Raw genomic sequence first — 19,827 nt, forward strand, 5'->3', positions numbered from 1 at the left:
GAACCACAAATACCTCAGGGGGTTGAGGGCTTTTTCCTATATGAAAAAAAGGTTACAGTACAATAATAGAGGGGGAAAGTGGAAACGCTCCTCATTTTATTTTTCTCTGCCTCCAGATCTCCTCCCCGCCCAAGCCCCGGAGGACTGCACTATTCAGACGAGGACATCTGTAACAAGTATAATGGAGCCGTGCTGACCGAAAGTGTGGCCCTGAGTGAGAAGCCCTTGGACGCTTCAGAGTCGGAGGTGAGTAGCTAATGGATCCCTGATATTGCAGGAACTTAAATTGGGAGAGAATACCAGATGATTCCCTGTGGCTGCTAGCCTGGAGGCAGATGACTCATATGAGTGCACATCACAGTACCTTCCATGCTTATTTTAAACTCGGGTTTTTTACTATTGCAAGTGGAGCTGCCAGGATTGCTTTATCATGGAAGAGAACAGCATGAGCAGAGGGGGGGGGGTGGATTCCCCTCCCCTTCTCCTGCTGTTTTCTTGCATGAAAAAGTCACCCTCAAGATGCAATGCAAGGGTGGCACTTCCAATGAGAGAAGGGCATGGGAGGAAAGAGTTAAAACTTCTCCCTCTGCCTTCTCAACACCCTTCATGGATAAAGTAATCCCGGATGCTGCGTTTGCAAAAGTAAAAAAAGCTCATTTAATTCAACATTGAAGAATTCCTAACATGTAGGTGAATCCCAAGTGGAGGGCAAGGCTCCTAAGATAATGTGTGACCCAAAGTGCTGGAGATAAGTAAGAGAAGAGGCTGGGCATACCCTGAGGGATGGAGAACTCGGCTGCAGTGAGTGGGAGAGCTTTCACAGGAGGTGAGAATTGGCAATTCCACCCTCTTGAGAAAGGACATCAGTAACTGGGTAAATCAGAACTCAAGCAGGAGGCGGAAGAGAACACAAGAATTCGGGATTCTTCAGGTAGGTGATCTCTTGGAGAGCTTGGCAGATACATTTTGCTGTCGCACAGTACATGTGGACAAATCACATTTGAAGATTCTGGTTATTCTGGACTTTTTGTTTGTGATTGAAGTCATCTGGATGAGGTTTAATAACTCAGAATAGGAAAAAGTCCAGTAGCACCTTTAAGACTAACCAACTTTTTATTGTAGCATAAGCTTTTGAGAACCACAGCTCTCTTCATCAGATGCATCAGCGAACCACAGCTGTCTTCGTCAGCTGCTACTGGACTCTTTACTATTTTGCAGCTACAGTCTAACATGGCTAACTCCTCTGGATTACTAACTCAGGACAGTGGTGACTTCCGGCATCTCCCTGCCATTGCACATATTTCCATTTCTGCATCTACAGCAAGCCAGAAAGTATAGAGGGGCCATGACTCAATGCTTTGCACGCACCTTGGCACCTCCAGTCTAGGATCTCAGACCTTTCTGTGCCTTGAGGAGCCAGAATAGACAATACTAAGCTAGATGAACCATTGGTCTGACCTCGGTATGACGTCGTTTGCATTGGTGAGGAACACTGACTTTGCACTCTGAAGTCTGAGAGCGCAGATATTCAGAATGATCTTGTCCTCCCTGAGACCAGGGCTGAATCCACACGCCCTCGGAGCGTCCCGGCATTGCGCTAAATGTTCGCTAAACACCCGGAAGTATAGCGTCTTTCTAGCGTGATTCTTGAGCTAGAAAGACGCTATACTTCTGGGTGTTTAGCAAACATTTAGTGCAACGCCGGGACGCTCCGAGGGCGTGTGGATTCAGCCCTGGAGAGCCATTCCAGCTTGATGGAACAGTGGCCTAACTTGGCATCTTCAAATGTTTTATTTCCAAACCCCAAACCTCAACGGAAGTCTCCTTCCTACTCTGACTTCAATTCGTTTTTTCCCCCCTGTGTAACACAATATTATCTTGAAAGCCTCAACTTGTCAAGTCTCATAACCCCTCCCCTCAGCAAACAACGCCGGCGCGTTTATCTCTGAATCTGAAATGCCATGCCACTGCGAGACGGCAAATACGATCCATCAAAGTGAATGCCAGAGACATGTTGATTAGGGGGGCTCTCGTTCTACCCCTCTGCTCCTCAGCTCCTGCCTTGAAACTCTTGAAGAGGAAGTACGGACGGGTCAAGGCATTGGCAGCTCCCACTGAACCCCCATCTGCTTAGAGATTTAATTCGAAAGGCTACTTCTCGTCAAAGGGTTGACCCAAATATAAGACGGGGTCTGTGGCTTCCAGGATGACCGTTTTACTCTGCTGCTATTACCAATGATGTTCAGAGGAGCAGCTGTTTTATTAAAAGCCATGCTCAGCTCGCGGAGCCACTGGTTTTGTTTTCAAGCTCATTGGATCAGAATCATGTAAATATCCCCAGGTTTAAGAGGCAGACTACATTTGATGCTGGGAGTTGGCGGTTAGATCTCCAGACACGTAAATTAGTTGCAAAAAGCGGCATTTGGGGCACGGGGATAAGGGCCACAGTGGGGGGGAAGGGGCGTGTGTTAATTTGACACTCCCTGTGCCTCTCTGCAGTCTGCTTTAAGTCCAAGAAGGGCAAAAAGACACAAAGCAGGTCAGACAAACCAATGTGCAAGCAGGAAAATGGTGCAAGCAGGAGACTTAAGTTCTCCTTTTGCCAACTCCCTGCCCCGCCCCGCCCCGCCCCGCCCCTCCGGTGCTTTCGGCAGCTCCACTCTGTCTTGGGAGTGGGGGTTCAATTATGGACTCCCAGCATCACACGTCATTTGCCTGTTCACAAGAGAAACTGGGAACACATTGCACAGAAGCCTCTCTCTGCCTGTGGAGACTCTTTTCTACAGGCAGAGAAACCTGGAGGGGCTTACCCTTTCCCTGTGCTCCCTAGAAAGCGCAAGCTGAGTCCTGCCCTGCTTTTCCCTTCCCTTGTCAGTAGGGAAGATCAACTTTCATGGAGCTCCTCAACTCCTTCCTCTTTCCTTTCCTGGTATGGAGGGACATTTCAGGATGGCAAACAGGTGACGCCCAGTTGCTCCCCCCACTGGAAATGTGATGGGTGGGCTGGTTCCGTGGCTCAGAGGAAGACGCAGCTTTTCTTAACAGCAGAGGCTCGTGCACTTAATGCACTTTTTGTAGTGCCGGGACGTCAGAAGCCCCAGGCGAGACTCCCAGTCCAGCAAGCCCAGCCAACTAGATAAATATTGTCGAAGGACATTTAGATGACTGAGGATTTGAGGCCTGTTGATGAAGCCTCTAGCTTAAAACGACTGTAACTTTCACTCAAATAATTCTGTGTGCAGAAAACAGTGTGGCATCTGTCCATCTTCTTCTTTTCTCCCTCCTGCCCCCGCTTTATTTTCTTACTGACATACTGGTTGTCTGCACAAGGCCAATAGTAAACCCAGAATAACCAGCAAGATTTAGAAGAGAGAGGCAATGGCATGGAAAGGGAAATGTTTGTCTTTAAAGTGCAGCAATTCTGACAATCTAACTTGGTAATGGGGGGAAATAGCAGACCCTAAAATACTGTGAGCTTGACTCTTTCGGCAAAAGGAAAAGAAAGAATCCAGGATTGAAGCAGAGTCAGCAGAAAAGACTGGGAGGGAAATGACATTGCTGGGGTCTGCAGCATCAGTGCTGAGGTTCTCTCTCTGTTACCTGCCTTTCACCTCCTCTTAATTACCTGAAGCAGCACGCTGCTTTGTGGGTGCCCTCTGACCAACCCACCCGGGGAAACGGCATTCCTTGTGGCACTATCTCCAACCATGCTTTGTGATGTGCTCGCATTATCTTGAGAATTACATCCATAGTGGCTCTGCTCCTCTCCCTGTGACAACCTGGTATTAAACTTGCCATTGGTGGGACGTGCTGGGCATAAATATCAATTTAGTCGTGTTGCTTTGTGTGTGTGTGTGATCCATGTCAGTTCTGCAAGCCAGCTCCTGATAACACACAAAGACCATAACCTGCACATGAGGATGCAGTGTAGGCAGAGGTCATAAGAGTCTTTTGGTGCATTTGATGCCAAGGCTTGCATGGGCCAAGGCCTCCAAAAGCAGGAGACTGAAATTATCGGTGCAGTCTTCTTTAGGTAGCAAGCAAAATCAAGCACCCACGTTCCTTTTGTTCCTTTGATAGCCAGGTGGGTCTTTGAAGCATTCGTGTTTCTCGTGGTCCGGAATCACTGGGAATTATTAATGCACCCCCAGCAGAGGTAGCAGGAAAGGCTGCCAGTTCTTTTGATCATTTTGGAAAAGTGGTTTTAGTTCAGCGTGGCTTTTACTTTTCAAAATACTGGGTGCAAACGTTTCCTTCGCCTGTTTTGTGCTAGGCTCTCCTCCTTCCGACTCCGCGCCCCAGGCCTGGTTTTCATGATCGTAAAGCTTCAAGGGATAGGTGCTTTGCTTACTGAAAAATGTCAGTCACTCTGTCTCTAAAAGGGATGGGGTTGTGCACAATGCAGAGAGCCGCCCATCTTGTTTCTGGGAGGGTTCAGCAGATACTCTTTCGGATGCAACTGAGCCTATTTGAGCTTGTCAAAGAATGTTTTTCCTTTGATAGAACTTCCTGTGTACGGGATGCTGTCAGCTGCAAAGCAACGGAGGCCAAAATCTTCCATGATGCATTTTCCTCATTTAAGTCTTCAGCTTTGTGCTTCAAGAGGTTGCAGCTGCATCCATGGTGGAAAACCAAGAGGGATTTTTATACATTTCCCACCAGCATGTGAGGCAGCTGCATGATGGGAACTGTTTGCATCCTGTTCATTTGAGCAGGGCAAAGGTTCGTGTCATTAGTGGCCAGTGCAAACGTGGCACGGGCCCAGTTTGGGGAGGACAACAGAGTTATATTCATCCCCCTCCCCAGTTCTGACCTGAGTCCTGTAGAAGAGCCACCTATTGAAAAGAATCGTTAGGGGCCACGTGGCTGGTAGAACTGCCCTGTGGATTGATGTAGAGATAAAAGGCCACATCTTGCAGGATTTTTTTGTATTCTGTAGGGGTGTGCATGCTGGAAATATTCAGATTTCCTGCTTTGGGTTTACAGGAAAAACATTGGGAATTACCCAAAACCCAAAGTGGCAAGCTGCTTCACGTTCGGGTATTTGAATCACTTTGGAATGCTCCGTAAATATTTGGAGCATTCCAAAGTGATTCAGGGGGCTGGGTTTTCCAGCATCCCCACCCACCCGCACTCCCAACCCCAACCCCCCACTTAGTGCACCCTTCCCTATCAGCTGACAGGCAGCAGGGGGAGATTCTCCCCTGCCGCCTGCCAGTGGATAGTTTAAAGGGCCCTGTCCTGCCAACAAGCAGCATGGCCCTTTAAAAACCCCACAACACCCAGCCCCCCCAGCCCCCCCCCCCCACTTACCTTTGCTCGGCTGCGGAGCACCCGGCGGGGAGGTGCAGGCTTAAGCCTGCAGCCTCCCCGCCGCCTCATTCACCTGCCGGTGTCAGGGTCGAGGAGCTCCTTGACCCCGACATTGGTGGGCAAACGGAGCGCCTGGCCGGGGGATGCAGGCTTTAGCCTACAGCCTCCCCACTGCCTCATTTGCCTGCCAGCCCCGACATCGGCAGGCAAACAAAGCCCCCAGCTGAGGGAGGTGCAGGCTTAAGGAGCTCCTCGACCCCGACATCGGCAGGTGAATGGAGTGCCCGGCTGGGGAAGGTGCAGGCTTAAGCCTGCAGCCTCCCCGCCGCCTCGTTTGCCGACTGGTATCAGGATCGAGGAGCTCCTCGACCCCGACATTGGTGGGCGAAAGGAGTGCCCAGGCTTAAGCCTGCACCCTCTCCGCCGCCTTGTTTGCTCACCGGTGTTGGAGTCAAGGAGCTCCTCGACCCCGACATAGGCAGGCGAACGGAGTGCCCAGCTGGGGGAGGTGCAGGCTTAAGCCTGCAGCCTCCCCTCCACCTCGTTCTCCCGCCGGTGTCAGGGCTGAGCAGTTCCTCGGCTCTGGCATCGGTGGGTGAATGAGCGCCGGTGGGGAGGTGCAGGCTTAAGCCTGCAGCATCCCTGCTGCCTCCTTCACCACTGACGGGCCCAAGGAGTTTCCTGCCCCAACAGCTGCGCCCGCACTCAGCCGCTCATTGGGGAAGCCCCCGACAAGCAGCTGATCCAGGGCTTTAAATGTTCCTTTCCCTGCTTGCAGTGGCAGGGAAATGAGCATTTAAACCCAAAGCTTCCCAAAGCATAACAAACGCTTTGGGAAGCTTTGCTTCGGGATTTCCGAATCTGGCCCCAATTCGGAAATCCCAAAGCTTTCCAGAAAGGGTCCAATTCAGGTATTTTACCCGAATCAGATTCCCGAAGTACACACCCTTAGTATTCTGGCACGTTACGGGCATGTTTGTTTTCTTTTGTTCTTCACATTCCATTTTAAAATGTAGGTGATCAACAATTGATCCTGAATTATGGCCCTGCTTATGTCTCCTTTCATAGGACGGAATGCGCAAGAATGCTCCTGTGTCTTTCATTCTTTCCCCAATTAAAAACAAATCCCCTGGGTCACAGCTCAATTGGGTAGGTAAAGATATTCTTCTTCAGTGCTGTGCTTGGAAGAGCACTTAGATCAGGAGTCCCCGATCTTATTGAGCTGTGGTCACTTTGAAATTTTGAGAACAAGGATTAGATGCGATCACAAAATGTTTGCTGGGAGGCAATTACAAAATGGCTGCCTGGTCTGTTATGTCTGCACCTTGTTCACTGCTATACTGATTTTCGTCCTATATGCCTATATTTGGTGTAGAAACAGCATCAAATGTATATTAGTTTCACCCTACCTACTTTGAAATTCATGCTTATTTGACATCAGAGCCACAGACAAGACAGGAGGGGTCCCAACACTTGTAATGCAAACATAGGAACGGCCCATTTTTGAAGCAGAACTGACAGATGAGAGAAGAGGGCTTAACCTCCCCCCACCTCCTGCTGCCAGTTTTCTCCAGTGAAAGCTGCTCTCCCCCACCCACAAATTTATATCCAGCTTCCCCCCCCCCCCCCGCCCGCGCTGGTTATAAGAAGGAAACACACCTGACTTGTGAGGAAATTCCAAGCAACAGAGAAGAGTTAAACACACCCACTTTTAGATGCCTCCCCAAATATGCCCTTCCTCTCATATTTATATTATTACAAGAAGTTTGGTTTGGCAACCAGTTTCTCAAAGTAACGCAAGTCTCAATGGAGTTTTCCAGTGTGAGCCTCTGTAACCCACATATAAGAGGAACTGCCATTAAGACAAATACTTGGTATGAAAGTTTAGGGTGCCTTCTAACATAAATAATTTTTTTTAATGTGACTAAGAGCCAAGCTGCAAGTGACGAATGACACTTGAACGGCAAGTGAGAGCGGGACCACAAGTGACGCCTGACACAGGTTGGACACTTGCCAGCTTCCCTCAAGTTTTGGCAGGAAATGTAGGCAGCTTGGCGGAATGTTGGACAAGTGACAGTTGCAAAGTCCATTGGACAGCAGTCGGAGAGCCAAGCTGCAAGACCAGGATGCCTACATTTCCCATCAAAACTTGAGGGAAGCTGACAAGTGTCCAACCTGTGTCAGGCATCACTTGTGGTCCTGCTCTGAACAGACTCACGTGTATTCCTCCCCGTTCACTTGCGCTCCACTTGCGTTCCACTTGATCACGTAGCGCAAGTGGAGCGCAAGTGCACAGGGAGGAATACACGTGAGTCTGTTCACTTGCCGTTCAAGTGTCATTCATCACTTGTAGCTCGGCCCCAAGCCACACACACAAACAACATTTAATTGTAACGTTGAGAGAGAGCGCAGAGAGCAGAGCGAGCAGGCAAAATCCAGATCAAGAGAGGCTGGAAGAGAGCTGTTCACCATGTTTCCCCCAAACTGCTTGCTACCTCGTCATCAAAGCACAGAAGCGGCCCCCAAAAGGGCTGCATGCCAAGTAGCTCAGAAGCCAGTCTGAGCTAAGTAGAAAGATTTGATCTCAGTAGCTATGGGGACAGAATCAAGGGGCCTGTGGCACCTTAAAGATTACAGATTTATAGGTGCTACAAGTCTCTTCCTTGTTTCTGCTGCAACAAATTAAAGCAGCTACGCTTCTAGGAAGTGTCTCTACTGCAATGAAACAAGTCCGGAGGGAGGTCAAAATGGAAGGAGGACTGGAGTCAAGAGATATGGGGGGAAATTGCAGGCGGACGAAGAGGTTGTACCTATTTCCACTGCAGTTTTTAAAAAGAACTTGGCTATACACGCGGCTGATCTCTCCATTGCTAGTTATAAATAAGTGTACACACTCCTTTCTCTCCACCATTTTCAAAGAAATTTGACAGCCACAACTGTTTTCAAATTCCCTCTAATGCCAGCCTTAAACTAAACTAGCCCACCAGTCCCTAATTTGTCCCCTAATAGCGTTTGTTTCTTTCATCTTACCAATAAAAATGCTTTAAATTGTCAAGCATTTTCTCTATTTTTCTTGCTTCACAGGCTTTGGCGCACCTTGGCTTGTCAATTTCTAATCTAACGGTACGTCCAATCAAACTCCGGGCTGCTGCTGTTGCCTCGGCAACCAGCCTGCAGTTGCGGTAAAGGGCCTGCCACGCAGTAGAGAAGAAAAACGGCCCTGCAGCATTTCCATTTAGTCAATAGTTTTGAATCATTAAAAATAATATGGCCACTCTAAAATATAATCCTGTTGTAGAAGCAATTTGTGTAATAATGGGGGGACAGTGGGGGGAACGCGCTTCAAGAGTCTCTGGGTCATCTGCAGCTTCCAGCGTCTGTTTAATTCCCAGTGCCATGTGGGGTAATCGCTCGCCTAATCAGTACTGCATTCACATGTTCATGCACATCTGTTTACCACATGTGTCTATATAGCACCATCCCAACCCTGGCCATTTCCACACGGCTTACCTCTGCCCGTAATGACCCGGTAGATTGCGCAAAAAACGTGGAAGATCACGTTTTCTCGTGCGAGATTTGCGCGAAAAAACGCGATCTTCCGCATTTTTTGTGTGATCTACCAGGTCGTTATGGGCAGAGGTAAGCCGTGTGGAAACGGCCCCTGTCTATTGGCTCTTGAACCTACTGATGCTGGTGCTTCTGGCACTTCCTAGCTGCTCTTCCTGCTGCCCTGTTTGAAGAGAAGCCCTAAGCCAGTGATGCCCAGTATGCTATGCCGCCTACTAACGTGCTCCTTGGCAACCACTGGTTTCTTTAACCTTAAACCCACTCCTTGTTGGCTTAGCAAGGAGCAATCCGGCCACTTCCATTGGGAGTGGAAATAAACAGCAACTCTTCCCGAAAGCAAAAAGCCAATGCCAGCTTTCCATCTTCATCTCCTAGGAGCAGGCAGGACTTCAGAAGAGCCATCACTTTTGCAGCTGCTTCTAATATAGGCTGTTGCTTCGCTTGGAACCTCCTGACGTTTCATGGGACAGCACAATGTTTTGTGATCAGTCCTCAAAAGCGTGGCAACCGTTTTGTAAAAGCCTTGCACCTGTGGCAACTGGCTGCTGCAGTGGTTGTCCACTGTGCTTTCTCAAAAGTCCCGCAGGTGCCCACATGTTCAAACAAGGCTAAGGACCCCTGCCCTGCTGAGATGTTCAGTGGTGCGTACTCTGAATATGCATGAAAGGGAAAGGGATTGAGCCTAGCAGCCCTGCCTTTAGCAGAGTATCTACACCAGAGCTTTCTGCACTGTTCTGCGTGATCAGGACCAATTTGAAAAGCAGAGTCCAGCCGTCACATGAATAGAGCACATTCATGTATGCATGCAGACTTCCGTCCAGATGTTCCACTGAACATGCAGAGGTTGGGGTGTAGGGCTAGCGGATGTGATTGCTCATCTCTCGGCAGGCTTTCATGATCAAACAACTGTACAGGGCTAGGGTATGAATATTAGAAGACTGTGTACCATGTGATAACAGTTTGTGTGCATGGATGTGTGTATAAAACACCTGTAGTTTGTAACGGCATGACAAATGGTGAACAGAAGCATGTAAAAAAACATTGCCAGATCTTTAAATCAGAAGAAGTCTGCCTATCCAGTTTGGCCAGTTTGGTGTAGTGGTTAAGAGTGCCGGACTCTAATCTGGAGAACCGGGTTTGATTCCCCACTCCTCCCCTTGGAGCCAGCTGGGTGACCTTGGGTCAGTCACAGCTCTCTCAGCCCCACCCACCTCACTGTGGGAATAATAACAACACACTTTGTAAACCGCTCGGAGTGGGCATTAAGTCATCCTGAAGGGTGGTGTATAAATCAAATATTATTATTATTATTATCCTCACAGAGTTGTTGCCTTCCTGTGTGACGAGATCAATAGTGTAGACCAAAGTGAATTTTTACTACAGAAGCAAAGAGAGGGTAATCAGTATGTGCCTGTTAGCATAGATTTTCATCCTCTACCCTATAAAAGAGTAATCCAGCAGCATTAGCGCATACAGTAGTGTTCAAGGAACAGGGAGAAGATCTCAAAACACTAATGTTTGCCACTTCCTGACACTGATGTGTAATTCCAGGTCCATAAATAATAAGACCACAACATTGCAACAGTATTTCACAGAGAATGATGTGGACCTGGTGTGAGACCAAGACCTAGGTGAGGAAGGGCAAAACGGTCACCCTAAAAGAACCGCCCGCCCCTGCCCCGAAGCTTTTGATCCTCCATCAGTCCCAGGAAAGTGGCCACGGGGTGGAGTCGCAATACTCATTCAAGAGTTTTTCTCCATCAGGCTGCTCCACACATCAAAGATCACGGGCATTGATCGTGTGGGCCTGGTGTGGGGTGCCAAGGAGAGTTTGGCTGTCTGCATGGTGGACCAACCACCCAGTGCACCAGCAGCCACAAAGAGGGAGTACTATTTAGCTTCCATTGTGTCCGCAAGCTCTCACCTAGCTCAGTTATTCAGGATAATTCAGTCATTGCCATCCTTCTCGCAAGGGGCAAAGAAAATTGTTAATTCAGTGACTAGCTGTGAGGCTTTTGGTAGCTATTTTGCACATAAGATCTTGTCACTCCTCCGGGATCTGCCAGCAATAGTTGATACCGTTTGTGAACTGGAGGCCCCTTGGCCATCTTCAGAACTGATATTAGATCAATTCAGGCAATTCGCCCAGGATGAGGTGGACAGGTGCATCCTTCGAAGCCTACCGCGTAGCCATTGGACCCTTGCCCATTGTGGCTGGTGAAGACCGGCAGTGACAGGATATGGCCCCTTTGGGTGACATCGTTAACATGTTTTTGAGCTCTGAAGTCTTTCCAGGCTCATTGAAGGAGGCAGTGGTGCAGCCCTTATTGAAGAAACCATCACTGGATCCAACGGATCTGGCCAATTACCGCCCAGTTTTGAATCTTCTGTTTCTGTGTAAGGTGAGAGGGCGGTGGCTGAACAACTTTAGGTATTCCTGGAGAATTCCTCTATCCTGCATCCATTCCAGTTCAGTTTCCACCCTGGTCATGGTAAAAGGACAGCACTGGTAGCTCTTCCAGATGACCTGCACTGGCACCTGGATCGAGGAGGGTCAGCGCTGCTGTTATTATTGGATATTACAGCAGTGTTCAACACGGTTGACCACAATCTTTTGACCCACCGCCTCACTACCATGGGAATACGTGGGACAGCCCTACAGTGGCTGGGCTCCTTTCTCCATGGTCAGGGACAGAAGGTAGCACTGGGGGAACAGATGTCAGCATGCCATTTGGTGGCATCCCTCAGGGGGCAATTCTTTCCCCCATGTTACGGATCACCCAAGTGATCCGTAGTTTCTGGCTGGGTTGCCACCAGTGACTCCCAGCTATATCTGTTGATGGACAGACATCCAGGGATTGTGCCAGATACCTTGGCCAGGTGCCTGGATGCTGTGGATGTATGAGACAGAAGTGCTTGAAGATGAACCCTCTGAAGACGGAGGTCCTGCGTCTGGGTCATGGGACTTCAAGTTTGGGGAGCCGGTCTCAACCCTTGACGTAATGTAGTTAGTGCCTGTGTCAGCGGTGAAGAGCCTGGGTGTGTGATCTGGGATGCCACACTCTCAGTGGAGGCCCAGGTCGCGACAGTTGCAAGGTCTGCCTTTTCCCGCCTTTGGCAGGTCCAACAACTTGCGCTCTCTCTCTCTCCTCTCAGGTCCTGACATCGGTGATCCATGCAATGGTCACCCCAAGGCTGGACTACTGTAATTCACTCTATGCAGGGTTGCCCTTGGGCCTGATCCACAAATTGCAACTGGTCCAGAATGGGGCGGCACATGTCCTTTCAGGGACATCGTTCAGGGCACATATTCGTCCAGTGCTATTCCCAGTGGAGTTCTGGGTCCAGTTCAAGATTTTGGTTCTGATATTGAAAGTCCTTAACAAACTGGGACCAGCACACCTATGGGACCACTTCTCCCAGTACGTCCCCTGAAGGGCTTTACACTCTGTGGATAAACAGCTACTGGTGATCCCCAGCAAGAGGCACACTTGCCTCACCTCAGCCGGGACCAGAGCCTTCTTGACTCTGGCTCCAGCCTGGTGGAACAAGAGAGAAACATAGAGCAGCAGCTTATCCATAGTATAGTTCACAGTCCTGTTCTTTCTATTGAAATGTCTTCCTGGATCATTCTGTTATGATGTTATTTCTTTATAAAAATGCCCTCCTGTTTTACATAGTTTGTGGAAAGCCACAATGTGGGACCCTTCTTGACTTAATAAGGCAGGAAATTCAATAGGTTGGGGGCCACCACAGAGAAGGCATATATACAGGCAGTGGCTGATCTTGCCCATCGGCAGAGCAGCCCCTGTAGAAGGCCCTGTTCAGATGACCGAAGTTGTCATAGCGGGGCAGGGGAGGAAAGGGAGTCCTGCAGATATGGGGGCCCCAGGCCATGCAGAGAGAGGTTCAAGTCCCTCTGTGCCACGCACTTCACTGGGTGACCTTGGGCCGGCCGCTCACTCTCTCTTAGCCTAATCTACCCCACAGGACTCTTGTGAAGATAAAATGGAAGGGGCACAGGGCCCTGTGCTCCTTGGAGGAAGGGAGAGAGAGACAGCATTTTAAAGTACATATTCTATTACATGTCTGAGGTTTGGGTTTTTTTCAATAGTTTGATATATTTCTCTTAGCTTTCCCAGATATCTGTCATTACTCTGCAGATTTGTAATACGAGTCCTGGCCTTTTTCCCCCTTTTTCCTTCCTATGTTCCGTGCTTCCCCCCTCCTCCTTGTGCAAAGCATGCACCTTGTTAAACAGTACACCTAATCCACTGATGAAAACTAGACATGAAAGTCCTTATTATAGAGGTTGCTACAAAATGAGAACTGATTCCTCCCCCGCAAGTCAAATGACACCGTGCTGGTTTAGGACTGGCAATTTTAAAATGGGCTTTTAAAACCTAAAAACACAAACTGCTATGGCCGTTAAACCCTGACTCTCAAGGAGAAGCTGAACAGCAAAGGCGTGCTGGGCCAGGGCCAGAACCTGCCCTGCTAGGGTTGCCAGGTCCCTCTATCCTCCCGCCAGGAGGGTTGGGCACCCGGCACTTACCTCGTGCCTGGAGCATGTAGATCTTCGCGTGCGCATGCTCCACAGCCAGCATGATGATAATTGCTTCTGGAAGTGATGTCACCATGCCAGCTGCAAGCTGCTCTGCACGGGGCTGATTCGGCACATTTGGGGCCCAAATCGGCCCCAAACGAAGCGCAGGAACACTCCAGCAGCCAGCGTGACCATGTCAATTCTGGAAGAGACATCGCTGCAACGGTTGGGAACGTGCACATGGCGCATGTTGCTAAGGTGCCTGCTGGTGGCCAACAACCTCTGGGAGCTTGCCCCCTCCTGCTGGGTGATCAGCGGACAAGGGGGCAAATCCTCAGGAGTTTGCCTCCCACCAGCGAGCACCTGGGAACCCTGCCCCCCCCCCGACAGAGCGAGATGGCTGGATCCTGGGCTTCCTGCCAGCACTGCTCTTCAGGGTTCTGCTGCCTCAGTATATGTGGGCTCCCTTCAGGCACCAGGGCTAGCAGCTGCTGGTGGAGGTCCCTCGATGGCTACTAGTCATGGTGACTGAAGGGCGCCTCCACCTACTGCGGCGGCAGACCCTGAAGAGCAGTGCTGGCAGGCAGGCAGGCAGCAAGGGGAGGCTCGGCCTTCATGCTCTGCTTGTTTAGCCCTCCCGGGGACCTGGTTGGCTGCTGTGCAAAACAAGATGATGGACTAGATGGAGCCCTGGTCTTATCCAGCAAGCTCCACTGAAGTTCTTACGTGGCAGGGTTTGGGAGCCACGAAGGCTGGTGGAGCGGAAGGCAGACTGAGCTGACTCAGGGGCCCAACCCATTGGGAAGTTCCCTTGGCCAAGATATGCGGAACCAATTGACATAGGAATTTAGGATGTGCAGGAAGGCTTGTTGACCACCCACCCGCAAGGCCAAACATTTCTTTTGGGGTTTTAAACAAAGGGGTTCTACATGTTTTCTAACGGTCATGTGGTCTGCTGCTAGCCTGAGGACTGTATTATGGTTGTTAGACTGTTCAGTGGTGGGTTTATGTTGCTTTTTTGCCCATGGCTTGTTTTTATAATATTGATAATTTATGTTGTTGCTTTAATAGTTTTACGGTATTGTTTGTAGTCTTGAGGTCTCCAGAGAAGCACGTATACATTCCCTAAATAAATAAAATAAATGGTGCGATGGCCATTAGCTTAGGTGGCTTGAAGATTGTGTCAGACAAATTCATGGGGATTAGCAGTGGATAGCTAAGTAGAACCTCCATGTTCAGAAGCAGTGTACATTCAAATACTGAGAGATGACAACAGGGACCAGGGTTTGGCCTCCATGCCTTGCTTGTAGACTTTCAAGTGACATCTGGTTGGTTGTCATGGAAGGCAGTACTTGAAGCTGGGCTGTCTTTACGTTTCTTGAAAAGGAGTTCTGATAGAGGGCCAGTCACAGAAGGTCAAGCTTAGACATGCAGGTTTTTAAAGAGTTGGATCTGGATTTTCCAGGCCCAACTTGAGATCCCTGTAGCCACACAGCAGCTTTGGGGGATGGCTGTTAAAAAGAAAAGGGGAGCCCAAATGGCCTCAGAATGCCTCCTCAGAAGGAGAGGGATTCCTCCCTCCCTCCCTCCTCAAGCTGTTTTCCTGTGTCACAATAGCATGGCGGGGAGGTTCCCCCCTGTTTGTACTGCTCCACATGCACAGAATAACCCACATGAGCAGAAAAAATGGGGGGGGGACCGCCCCCTCCTTTGGAACCCAGACCCACTCTTTAAAAACCTGCATGTCTAGCTTGACCCAGAGAAGACAGAGAACCCTTGCTCTGTTGTGATCCACAAGCCAGGACTGGAATCTTCCTTTTTGTGAGAGGTGTCCAGCAGCAGAACGGACTGCCTCAAGAGGTGGTTGGTTCTTTGCTCAGGGTCTTCCAAGAAGAGGCTCTATCAGGGATGCTGTGAGTGAGCACGGGATTGTGTTCCAAGGTCCCTTCTGACTCTCTGTGGCCAAGGGTTGAAAATAGCATCCCTAATCATAAGTACTTAGCAGGCCTTTCTCTTTCACACGGCAGGCGACTGATTCAGACTATGAAGATGAACTGCCAAAGCACTCCTTTGTGAACCACTACCTGAGCGACCCCACCTACTACAACTCATGGAAAAGGCAGCAGAAAGGCACAAAGCATCCGGCGCCATACAGGTATGAGGAGTGTGTAGCAGGCGAGGTGGAGCCTTACTTTCAGACTGTCATCACGACACAGAGTTCAGGAGGGGTTTACACCCCGACCGGACAGCCTGCCCCAGGCTCACGGACTCCAGTGACAGGCTTCTCCTCCTTCGTCTGACGCCGAGAGGGAGGAGCAGCAGACGCGCCATTCAAACAGCCTGCCAAGTTTGGAATAGCTGCCACCAACCGATCCGATGACTGTCCGCGTGATAGGTGCAGTGAACTGTGGGTAAATTTCTCTTATCAGGGTAGAATGGATGTAAATGTGAATGTCTCTATTTTTTTCCCAAGACAATCAACTCTTTAATCACATGGAGCCGAACTAGTTGGACTTGCTTTTGTTTTATTTTTTCTAAAAAAAAGGGGAGAAAAACCTCACCCACAAACAATCAAGAACTGACACTTCGAACCACTGGACCATTGGTGGAATATGATTTTAAGGAGCGTTTTCTTTCCATTTTTTTTTAAGAAAAGAAAAATGCTTTTGTAACACTGATTCAGAAAGCAGCTTATCATTGGTTCCCCCTCTCCCTTTTTCCTTTCCCTCTCAAGCAAGGAGATATTTCCACACTTGTGGATAGGTAGTGTTATTGTACTGTAACTGAAGGTGAAATTATACATTCTCCCCTTGCTCTATCAATCCTGGTCAGGCAGAATAACACACTGTGTGTCGGTGGGGGAGACATTAGGAACGGCTCCCTTACTGCACTTCCCTGACTGTCATGTTTCTCCCCACGCCTGTGAGGTTCACTCGTGGTGGGTTTTGATCGAACGACTATATCTGGCCTTTGTTCCTATTCTGCTCCAGCTGAGCTTGTTGTGTTCCTTAAAAAATCCCCCCTCTCTGGGGGTTCCTATAAGACAAGTTGGTTCGAAAACTGTGTAGATGCTGGTTTGGGTTGAAGCAGCTGTGGGAACAATGTTGACAGTTTTGCTCTGATTCCGCCTCCCTTTGTAGATTGCATGTGCCAATGTCCATTGTAAATCCAAAAGAAACACACACAAACAACCAAGCCAGAAGAGGGCCTTTTGAACAAACGTGGGGGGGACGCACTGGTTGAACAGCTCTCATTTGGTTTCAAAGGTGTCCATCCAAGCAGAGAAAACCGGTCAACCCTCGCCCAGCCCTCTTCTGGCACACTGACAGGTTGCTGTTCTGCTGCTCTGTTTTTAAAAAAAGTACATGTTGTTAACACTAGAATTGTTTGATTTTTTTAAAAAATGTATATTTTTAATGATTTCTTTTTTTTTTAATACAAAGACACGTCATACTCTGGTGGGTGAGCTTTTCTTTGGTGTCTGTAGGTGCCTTTTCTATGATTGTTCAGCCGTCTGGATGAGAGAAGCAGCGCAGAGCCTCTAAGTGATGCTCAAGCCGCTTTGCAAACCACAGGGTCACAAATTTCCTCATGTATATTTCCCCCAGCCGCCTCTCTCTGCACGCTGCAGCTCCAGTGCCTTGGCCGGGCAAGTAAAGGCTGTTTTGTTCTTCTCTCTGTTTGTGCTGCCCTCTCTTTGACCCGCAAGAGGTGGCCAGTTCCTTTCTGCCAAGGCCCATTATGTTTACTGCTGGATGGTCTTTTTGAGGGGGAAACCATTGATCCCTCTCCAGCGCCTGGAGTCACGTGACCTCCGTCATGGAGTGGAAGAAGCTGTTGTAAACAAATTGCATCTTTGGAATTGCTAGTCCCTTCTGAACACGCACGCAGCCATAAAAACTGACTTTGTGTGAACACGCTCTCCAAACCGGTGGCAGCACAGCTTTGGGCTGTTCTTATGCTATTTGCCAGGACAGGAGTCAGGCAGTGCTGTTGTGATTCTCTTGGTCCCTGTAAATGCTGCCTGCATGGCCAAATGGGTCATGTTGTCTATGGCTGCTCAAGCACAGGTAAGAACCAGCATTAATATGGGCACTTCAGCGCTATAATGCCAGTTTTGCATATGGGCTCTGCTTCACTGGTCTTTTTTTCTGACTCAGAGATTAATCTCAATATCAAGCAAAAGTTTGTACTTTCAAGCATTTGACTGATAGAACAAGTGACCCTTTTGTCACAGACACAATAATAAGAACATAACATTCAGTTTATATACCACCCTTCAGGACAACTTAACTCCCACTCAGAGCGGTTTGCAAAGTGTGTTATTATTCTCATGACAATCACCCTGTGGGGTGGGTGGGGCTGAGAGAGCTCTGAAAGAGCTGTGACTGACCCAGGGTCACCCAGCTGGCTTTAAGCAGAGGAGTTGGGAATCAAACCGGGTTCTCCAGATTAGAGTCCTGCTGCTCTTAACCACTAGACCAAACTGGAAAGTGTGTACATTCAGTCTCCATTTCAGTAATGTCTGATTCTTTGGGGGATTGTCCTTTTGTGAGGCCCTCTTTGTGTTGTGTGTTTCTACAGCAAAACATGTCAGGGTACTTGGTGTCCTTCTCTGCCAAGGAAGCAAAACAAAAACCTGAGTTCAAATCCCTACTCAGAAAATGAAGCTTGCTGGCTTGGGTAACTTTGACCAGTCACTTTTATGTCACCTACCTTACCTCAGAGGGCTGTTGTGAGGATAAAACAATGTGGGGAGGACCTTGTATGCCACTCTGAGCTCTTTGGAAAAAAGGGTGGGATAGAAACTAGACAACAGAGCTTCTCAAAAGCTGAAACTGTCAGAACTCAAAGCATGTTAACAGCCTTACATTTTGTGTTTCAGAACTGATCTCATGAGACTTCTCAATGAAAGGTGTCTTGTAAATTAGTAGAAATTGCGGTTTCTCAACAAAACTTGGGATTTGAAGTATGAAACTCACAATATTGCACTACAACATTTACATCTTAGTAAATTCACATCTCTATATCCATGTCAATTAGGTTTCCAACCATTCCCAGAAAAGATAAATAAAACTTCCTCCAGTGGGCAGACATAAAGGCCGCCTTTAGAGCTGAGATTCTTGGTTCTAGTTCATTGAACTTAAAGGGTCACTGAAGGACATGAAATGGGGAAGTGGGTGAGAACAGGTAAGCTGGACCTTACCTACATGAGCTTAAATAAAAGTGGCTTCAGATATTATAGCAATGGAGATGAGCCGCACCGAAGCTGTACGTCCAAAGGAACATGTATTTTGTATTTTGTGTCTTAGAGGGTAGCACAGTTTGGGAACATTTGACTTTATGTCAGATTATGTATCTATAGAAGAAATGTCACACACTTGTTTACACAATGCACAAGAACTTGCATTTGGAGATAAGTAAATAACCTAATAGTTCACTGGTGTTAACTGCATTGTCAGAATTTTTCCAAGGTCTCCTGTACAAAATCTACCATGCACATGGAACTTCTGTGCAGTTCTGAAAACATCAGAGTGGCCTTGTCCGGATCAGACCGAGGCCCATCTCTTCCCCCATTTTGTCACTTAATGATAACCAGCCAATGATAATGTGGAAACTCCTAAGCAATGCATAAGAGTAATGATTACCCCTCCTTATTTGACCATGGCTGTTTCCACGCCACTTACCTTCATCCGGAACGCTGCAGAACATCGCGAAAAAAACGTGGACGATAGCGTCTCCTTGTGCAAGTTTTGCGCAGTTGTGCAAAACTCGCGCGAGAAGGCGCTATCTCTCTCGTGTTTCTTTCGCGACATTCCGCAGTGTTCCGGATGAAGGCAAGTGGTGTGGAAACGGCCCATGCGTTCTGGTACCCAGAGAGAGATGCTTCTGAGCATGGAGGTCCCGCAGAGGCTTAGCTGCGATGGGCCTGCCCCCTCAACTTCAGTAGGATGCCAACAACCAGTCGGAACTCGGAGACCCAGCAGAGTAGACTTAAAAGTAGTTCTGCTAACAGAAGTCTTTTGTCTCACTTTTCTTTAGGTTAGAGAGCTGGGGGAGAATGACGCACAAAAGAAAATGGGTCTGAACAGCTACCATTCCCCTAAGCACAAATTCGTAATGGAAAGAGGCTGTTCTTCTTTCCTGAGAGCATTTACCAACAGTAAGAGGAATTGGCTTTATAAAACGTTCCCTCCGTCCCTTTGCCTCTCAAATGGAAGATATCAAGGGTGATTCTTTTAAGACTTGTTGACACTAACGGAGTAATTTCTGCTCTCCCAAACCACATCCATCTCCATAATCGCGTTTTTATTGGCTGTGTTTATTCAGTTACAACTGAGTCCAGAGATGGTGGGCAATTCAGAAGCACAGAATTGGATATTCTCAAGACACAGGAATTG

General features: G+C 48.5%; 1 protein-coding gene across 1 annotated transcript in view; it reads left to right on the plus strand.

Annotated features, from left to right (window-relative positions):
- SDK1 (sidekick cell adhesion molecule 1) overlaps positions 1-16,868 on the plus strand; it is a 227,774-nt gene extending 210,906 nt beyond the window's left edge. The window contains exons 29-30 of the mRNA XM_054993345.1: positions 117-246; positions 15,454-16,868. Coding sequence (XP_054849320.1) covers positions 117-246; positions 15,454-15,726 — 403 coding nt within the window. The 3' untranslated portion in view covers positions 15,727-16,868. The remainder of the gene's footprint in view (positions 1-116; positions 247-15,453) is intronic.
- Positions 16,869-19,827: the final 2,959 nt, after the last annotated feature.

This window comes from Eublepharis macularius, chromosome 12 (assembly GCF_028583425.1).
Source record: "Eublepharis macularius isolate TG4126 chromosome 12, MPM_Emac_v1.0, whole genome shotgun sequence".
NCBI lineage: Eukaryota > Metazoa > Chordata > Lepidosauria > Squamata > Eublepharidae > Eublepharis > Eublepharis macularius.